At 50.0% G+C, this 8,506-nt stretch overlaps 1 protein-coding gene across 2 annotated transcripts in view; it reads right to left on the minus strand.

Moving 5' to 3' along the window:
• Positions 1-4,114, minus strand: part of EEPD1 (endonuclease/exonuclease/phosphatase family domain containing 1) — a 127,951-nt gene extending 123,837 nt beyond the window's left edge. Inside the window, exons 1-2 of one of the 2 annotated variants that reach the window (XM_043463211.1) lie at positions 3,655-4,114; positions 2,135-3,188 (exon numbers count right to left, since the gene is read on the minus strand). In XM_043463211.1, coding sequence (XP_043319146.1) covers positions 2,135-3,018 — 884 coding nt within the window. In that variant the 5' untranslated portion in view covers positions 3,019-3,188; positions 3,655-4,114. Of the gene's footprint in view, positions 1-2,134; positions 3,189-3,625 lie in introns of both variants that reach the window. The other variant, XM_043463210.1, reaches the window with a different exon arrangement.
• Positions 4,115-8,506: the final 4,392 nt, after the last annotated feature.

The raw sequence follows: 8,506 nt of genomic DNA on the forward strand, positions 1-8,506 counted from the left end.
TCACATTTAAAGTGGCTCCCAGATGCTCTCTTCTACACCCTTCTGGGTAAGCTCACCCTTTTGGGTAAGCTCTTCCTGAACTCTCACCTGAGGAAAGCAGTCAACTGTCTTCAACAAATCATCACCCCTCTAGGAAATCTAAAGAAGAGACACCTGGACAAATCCCTCACTGGGCGTTACCACTCTGTCTCGGTGCTCCTGGTTGATGCGGTCCACACTGCAGACTGGAGCTCGCTCTGAAGTCGGCTGTTTCCTGCTCACTCTCCCATTTTCCACCCTTCACATTCATCTGTTCTAGAACCTGAGTAAGCCCTTCAAACTCTGTCCAGAAGGACCATCACATGGTTGAATAACTACAAGGATGATTGGAACCATCAAAGAAAATATACCTAGAAAGCGCTGCCTGGACTCACCGGACTTGTCAGAAAAGACACTTCAGGGAAAATGTTCACAGAGCAGCCCACAGGACTGGGGCTGGTGACTGCCAACACACAGTACAACAGGATGCAAACTTTATTGTGTATCAGAACCACCCAGAGGTTGTGGAAAACCCAAGGTTCCCATGGCAGTTGCTGATGCTGGTTTCCAGAGACCACACTTGAAAAATCTCTGTCATGGTAAGTGGGCAAGGGCTACCCAGTTGGTCATCCCCATGGGGGCAACTTCAGTTCCTGATTCATCCTCTTCCATCCCCAAACTAAGCCTTAAGAAAACTCATAATAGGAATTAAACAGTCAGCCCTCCTCCTCCCTTCTCCTTGCCCAGACATACAGCCATGCAGCCACGGATGAAAAGAACAATTGTCCACTCATTCCCCACAAGTATCTCCTGGGTTGAGTCCTGTCCTCCCCTGTGTACTACATGATTTTGCAAAAGGAGTGAGTTATGATGCCAAATAGAGGATGTGGAGTTGCAGGAAGTGCATTCGGGTTCCCCAGGTCCCGTTCCCTGAGTGGTGCATGTTCCTAATGCTCAGTGACGGAGCACGCCAGTGGAACAGTGCCAGGGAAATGCTCTGACCTGGTTCTCTCCTCACTCGTTTTTCCTGATGCTCTGCCACAATGCACTGTGATTTCCCGCTGAGAACTCACTTCATGTCACCAACAACCCAGTACAAAAAAACCAGTGCATGGTCCCAAGCACACTGCATCTCAAGGCAGGAGTGGGCGTGGGGTAGGGGGTGGGGGTGGTGTGGAATGGTGGCAGGGCCAATTCCCTTCAGAGCAGGATCAGAGGGGTTTTGCCCTGGAAGGGACTATTAGAAATATTTCTTTCCTTCCCAAAGTTGATTGTGTTATATAATGCACTATTTCACTAACAGGGGGAGTTGCTGCTACAATAATATTGTTTTGTTTTAGGGAGTGTTAACGGAAGTTCCCACAGAGAGTCGCGTTGTGAATAAGGTAAACACTCAGTGATAAGAGAGCATCATACAACTCTCTTCTTCTATGGTTCAAATGTGGAAATCCGGCCAATGTTCACCATACAATCAGCTTGGCCTTTTCTGGCCCTCAGACAGGGGAGGTTTACATATATTTGGGGCTGTAACTGTGGGCCTAAAAACCACCTTCAGGCTAAATAAGGAAAAAGAATGAAGGGTGATTCATTTGCAACATTTTGGTAAATATATTTACATAGCGTGTGTGTTTGCAAATACCTGGTCTTTGCAAAGATTTTTCTGGACACAAATAAGCATATTTGGTAGAACAAATGTGACTTTGCGCCCCAAGAAAAAAAAACTCTGACTAGCTCTTTCACACACGCAGAAGGGCAACAGTTCCCAGGCTCTGAGAGCCTCATCTGGTGTAAACCCCATGAAGTCTTGGGAGTCAAACATTTTCCAAAGCAGTAACACTAATACAGTCTCCACTGACCCCAAATTTAGGAATTAATCTCAGATATACCATGTTCAAGACACAGACCTCAAGGCCAGAAAGCTCTATTTAGAAAATTCTGGAGTAGGAGAGCTCAGCCACTCAGAATACTGCACCATATTGGCAGCGGCCTCAAGCCCACTAATTTAAAAATCTTACCTTCTCCCTACCCTCCCCCAAATCCACTTATTTGCATGCACAGATGAAGCCATGCAAGAGCTGCCTTCATACCCAATGCCCTTGCTGGTTCTTATCCTCACCTGTTTTCCAGGAGCGTCATGCACACCACCTCTCGCACCCCGGGGTTGTTGGCCTTCTCCACCGAACAGCCCTGCAGGTTCCAGGTGGCCAGCCTCAGCACAGGCCGCCCGTCCCTCGTGCCTCCAAAGGCCTCCACCGAGGGCCTCGTGGAGATGATCTGAGTGGGACCCCCAGGCGGCAGGTCCAGGTCTTCACTCTGCAAGCTTAGTGAGGTGGGACTGGGGTGAGGCTTGGCGGTAAAGGTCAGACCGCCATTGGTGTGGGTGGACGGGGGCCTGGACCTCTCGGCAAACACCTGGTGCCGTATCCTGTCCAGGAAGGCGGCATTGATCCCGCCCATCCTCACCAGGTCCTCGACACTGCGGAAGGGCCCATGCTCACGGCGGTAGTCCACGATGCTGACGGCCATCTTCTCCGTGAGGCCCCGCACGCTCATGAGCTGAGCCGGGGTGGCTGTGTTGATGTTGACACGCGGGGTGAGAGGCACAGCGGCGGCGGTGGCCAGGTGGTGAGGCTGCTGCTCTGCCATCAAGTCCCTCCGCAGGGAGCTGGGGGAGTGCTGCGCCGAGCTGCCCTTGCTGCTCACGCAGATCTCAAACTTGACCTGCTCCAGCTTGGTGGCACCCACGCCACTGACAAGGGCCAGGTCCTCCACTTTCTTGAAGCCACCGATGTACTCGCGGTACTCCACAATGCTCCTTGCCACCGCGCGCGTCACCCCAGGCAGGGTCATCAGCTCCTCCTCCGTGGCGGTGTTGATGTTAAGTCTCTCCTGGTTGACCAGGATGTTGCTGAAGTTGCAGGCTGCGCTGAACTTGCGACTATGGGACAGGTCCGAGGGGTCCCGGGGGATGGAGCGGTGGCAGCCCAGGGTGCTCCCCATGGCTGGCCAGGATCAGGAGTCCAGGAAGCCTTTTGGCTAGGGAGGAAGCCCAGTAGACCTCACAGGCACAGAAGAAGGGAAGGTGCAGGATTCAGGGCATGAAATGGTTACCTAGACAAACATTAAATAACCATGCCCCAAGTGTCCAAAACTACCTTTCACTTGGCCACCTGGAAAACAAATAAACACAAATCGATTGAATGAGTTAATCAGTTTGCATTAGCACTCCCTACCTACAGCTGGGATTCTTAGCCAGGAGTCCATGGCTAATGTCTGTCCGTGAACGTCAGAAAACACACACAAGGGGGCTGTCCCATGAGGATTTTCCTCTAGTGAAGCCCAATTTTTATCACGTTAGGGTCAAAAAACGCTATAAGCAGCTTCTCCTGGAAGGAGACCTATCCCCACCAGCCTACACCTCTCCTTGCCTCTCAACTCTCCCAGCACTGGGGCCATCTCCCCGCCTCCAGTCGCTCCCATTTAAACTCTCAGGGAAAAGGGAGTAGGCATCCCCACGCCCCCTGCTCCTGACACTCAGCACCACCAGCAACTTTGGAATTCCATCCTCACTAGTGCGGGCTCAGAGAAAGGGTTTATCATCCTCTACCAGATTCGGCGCCGTTCCTGGCGCCCCACCTCTCAGCTGCTCCTCCGGGGCGTCCTCCTTCCACCTGCGGCTCAGAAGCCTGAGCCCAGCCCGGGACAGCGCCGGCGCAGGTGCTGATCAGTGGCTGGCCGCGGGATCCCTCCCACGCCACCTCTGGCTGCGCGTCCCAGCTGTTTCTGCTGGAGAAAACTCTTGAGTGGCTCTCCCAGAACCGGCAGGAGCTGCAGGGCTTCGCAGAGGCGGCAGCGGCGGTAAAATCCGGCCGCTGCGGCTGCACCAAGTCTTGCAGCCGCACCAGGACTGGCGGCGCTGCCGCAGTTGCGTTGATCCAAACGAAAAGTCCTTCCTCCGACTCGGAAGCGGGATCCGCAAGAATCGGGTCCAGAGCCCAGCACCAAAGGCACAGCCGCCGATCGCCGTCTGTGTCAAAGCCAAAGTCCCGGCCGCCAGGCCCGCGCCTCCTCCCGCACTACGGCCACACCTCCTCGCGAGCGCCAACCCCTCCCCCGGACTCCGAGGGCACGTGGGGGCGGGGCCGGAGCTCTAGGCCGGGACACCAGGGCTTCAAACCCGAGAGCGCGGGGCGGGCCCTGATGTTCAGGAGGCGGGGCCGCGGGGCGCGGGGGCGGGGCCAGGACTCGAGGTGGTGGAATGCAAGGCCCGAGTGTGAGAGGCGGGGCTATGCTGCGAGAGGGCTGGCCCCAGCGCGAAGAGGTGGTGATGGAACCCTGAAAGCAGAAGTAGGGCCCGGGCGGAAGGGGGCGGGCCCCGCGAGCGTGGAGGCGGGACTTAGAGGCTGAAGAGGCGGGGTCGACGCCACAGCGGCGGGTCACCCACAGGCTGTCCTGCGGTCCGCTCCCCCTGAGCTCGGGTTGCTACCGGGGACCAAAGGCTGGCTGTACGGGATAGAGGATTTTTAGTCTCGCCCGAGCCGAGACTCTCCCGACAGCTTTTCGGTGGGCTGCAGCTAGGGGTGCGGCGAAGGCTACCGGGCCGTCAGCGCAAATTTAGTCCGTCTTTGGGGCGTGGGGACAGGGAGAAGACACTCCCTGTGTGGGAGGCACACCTACGGGTCGGGAGTCTAGCCTGCGTTCTGAGAACATTCGAGGGCTGAATGGGAACTTTTTGTCTTCCGCCGCCCTCTTTCGTCGTCCTCTTTTCTTCCTCTTGTGTATTACCTTTACCCTGCTTACTTACAACCCTAGCAACTCTATGCTACTAGGAGAGGGCGCGCACCGCCGGTTAGAGCTGTGTTCGCGTAGGTCACTTTCTGCGTTGCTCATTTGCACGTTTAGCGCTCTGAGTAAATATGGATATTTTCTGTAAGTATTAAATCGAGTTATTAAGGAGGAAGAACATGCCAGTTGGAAATGGAAGCTGGCTTCCCAAAATTCAGAAGGGTTTTTGAATCATGCCAATAAATGGCAGTTTAAAAATTAAAGAGTCGGCTGTATTACAGCAGATACATGGAGCTAAAGTATTCAATTAAACAAACCGTGAGGTGATACCACTGAACATTTTGATCCTGGGTGTTCAGTGACCTCTGAAGTTTCATCCCCAATCAATGTGACCGATGTTTCTGTTTTAAATCCCCCAGGCTAGGTCAGCAAAAACCAACTCTCAGGGACGGCAGAGGTACTTCAGATGTGAAATGTGAGCCAACCAAGATTTGGCAAAATGCTATCGCCTTTCTGTGTATACTAGTTGGGACTCTTAATTGCAGATGACAGAAATCCAAGTCAAACTAGCTAGACAAAAAAGGGGCATTTCCTGGTTTTTGTGGGGGAAAGTTAGGGAATAGATCTTATCTATGTTCCTCATGACTGCATGCAGCCCAAAAGTCAACAGGATCTTGTTTGACCCCCTTTATCTCCTCTACTTGCTTCCTTGCCCTAGCACTGGGCTACATTATGCCACTTCTTTCCTCCTGTAATCCTGTTGTGATAAAGAAAAAAGAAATTTAACCGGAAATATCTTAGGAGGAGGGAGAAATCTTTGTTGATCAGAATGCCTTAATGGGCCTTTGTGGCTGTGGATGGACAGCCTAGGGGCATTGCTAGTTGGGCTGGAACATTTTTATTGTTTAATCTAGAACACTTTGGAGGGTAAGAGGGAAACTGTTAACTTCACTGGCACAGCAGACATAATCTGGTTTTGTTTCCTATAAACAGAAGTGTATGTTCTACCTTTTAGAAATGAAGCCAGGGACTTTCCTGGTGGTCCAGTAGCTAAGACTCTGCGCTCCCAGTGCAGGGGCCCTGGGTTTGATCTCTCCTTAGGGAACTAGATCCCACATGCTGAAACTAAGAATTCACTTGCCACAACTAAGAGTTTGCAAGCCACAACTAAAGATTCTGCATGCCACAACTAAGACCTGTCACAGCCACATAAATAAAAGTACTAAAGAAGAAAGAAAGAAAAGAAATGAAGCCATAATGTAGCTAAACTACTGTGCATCGAAACAAGCAAAAATCACAACAGGATGGCTAAATTTTAAATGATTGACCATACCAAATGTTGATGGGAATGTGGAGCAATTGACACTCGCATACATTGCTGGTGGCAGTGTGAGAAGAAGATACAACCATTTTGGAAATCAGTTTGGCAATTTCTTAAAAAGCTCAACATACATCTAGCATGAAAAGTTAAATATCAGTTGCTCATGCCTGACTCTTTGAGACCCCATGGACTATACCCTGCTAGGCTCCTCTGCCCGTGGGATTCTCCAGGCAAGAATACTAGAGTGGGTAGCCATTTCCTTCTCCAGAGGACCATCCCAACCCAGGGATCAAGCCTAGGTCTCCTGCATTGCAGGCAGATTCTTTAGCGTCTGAACCACCAGGGAAAAACCCAACAATTCCATTCCTAAGTATTTACCAAGGAGAAATGAAAACATAAACCCAGTCTTGCACATGAATTTTAATAGGAACTTTCTTATATAGCAAAAACTGAGAAACAATTTAAATCCACCAGTAGAGAATGGATAAACAAATTGTGGTATATCATCCATACAGTAGAATACTACTCAGTAATAAAGAAAAAACTATTAATATCCACAATATTGAAGAATCTCAAAACCATACTGAAAGAAAGCCATGCCCCCCCCAAACCTAAATATTTTATGATTCCATGGAAAAATACAAACTAAATACAGAGAAAGTAGATCAGCAGTTTCTTGGAGATAGGATTTATAGGTTTAAAAAGGACACAAGGAAACTTTGGGGGATGCTAGAAATGTTTGGGGTTCATGGTTGTATGTATTAGTATGTCAAAATGGATAAAATTGTACTCTTTAAATATGTGCAGTTTAGTGTGCTTCAGTCAGACCTCAACAAAGACTGGGAGGAAATCTTAAAAAAATAAAAATAAAAAGGAGTGCTCTTTGAACTCAAAGGGAAAACAGAAAGGACAGTATAATTTTAGGGAAGAGGGATATGTGACCCAGGGTGGAGAAGAGGAAGTTGAAGGTGAACAAGGATCCAAGAAGGCGAGTCTGGAGCTAATAGAAGAGACCCGTGAACATCCCCAAGTTAGGATCGGGGACCCAGAAGGCCAGGTGTCATGAGACAGAATATAAATGCCTTGTTTTAAGCTTATAAATACTGAAGTGGTTGCCTCACAGCGAAGTATATCATATAGATGTGATCCTCAGGTCTTGTTTCTCCAGCAAGAAAAGCCAGTGTCATGGCTCCACATGTTGTCCCCTTTACAACTCATTGACCTTTATCTCATTCTTAGGAAAGTTTCACCAGGCTTTGATTTCCTCCAAGAAAAGTGGTTTTTGTTTTTATTCAGTTGGGTCATGAGAAAATTTTGGCAAGGGCCTATCTCTTGCCCAGTGGTTGATGAGTGTCTTGTGACACTTTATTACTGTAGCAATAAAGCAGGGTAGTTTTTTAAAATGATAATGTTTAAACAAAATGTTTCATATATATATATAGGCTGTACTGGGTCTTGGTTGCTTCGTGGGATTTTCTCTAGTTGTGGACAACAGGGGTTACTCTCTAGTTGTGGTGCTCGGGCTTCTCGTTGTGGTGGCTTCTTTTGTGGAGCATGGGTTCTAGAGTACATGGATTTCAGTAGTTGCAGCTCCCAGGCTCAAGAGCACAGGCTCAATAGTTGTGGTGCACAGGCTTAGTTGCTCTGTAGCATGTGTGATCTTCCTGGATCAGGGATCTAACCCATGTCTCCTGTGTTTACCCAGGGAAGCCCCCCAAATAAGCTTTTTTATTGCATTTATTTCTACTAAGCTGTTTCCCCTCCTCCACAAACACAGAAGACAGGATGGAGAAGAGCAGGGAAGAGGGGAAATGCCCAGGGTAACAGTCTAGCCTCAGAAGTTCAGCCAGGCTCAGGGCACGGGCTGGCCTGGGGCTCCAGCCAGGGTCCTCTCCTCATCTCCTTAGTGCCTCATGGCAGTCCTTTGAACTGCCAGTTATCTTGGATACTATGCTTTTGAAGGCCATAGAGATGGTGAATATCTCCTTATCTGAACTCCTAAGTGAAGACCGGACAGATTGCACGCCTGCATCCTCCACCACGCAAAGTCCTGTCCAGGAGGGGCCCTGTACCCACAGCAGCTCAGCTCCCACCCACAAATGTTTTCTTCCAGTATCTGATCTCCTGAACCACCTCTTTGAGCTCCATGGATCTTGTGATCGTCATGCTCCGTGTAAAGTGCAGGGACCCCACTTGACCTCCTGATGTGCTTTCTGGTTTATATTACTGCCTGGACTACTTGAGGTTTCCTCTTGGCTCGGCTTTCAACTTCAAGCTGGTTCTTTCTGATTGACCTGAAACACAGGTACAGATGAAGGTAAAGGGCTTTTACCTTCCCATTGGCCCCTGGCTGCTGCTGGGGGAGAGGCTGGGGCCACATTG

This window comes from Cervus canadensis, chromosome 3 (genome assembly GCF_019320065.1).
Source record: "Cervus canadensis isolate Bull #8, Minnesota chromosome 3, ASM1932006v1, whole genome shotgun sequence".
Lineage (NCBI taxonomy): Eukaryota > Metazoa > Chordata > Mammalia > Artiodactyla > Cervidae > Cervus > Cervus canadensis.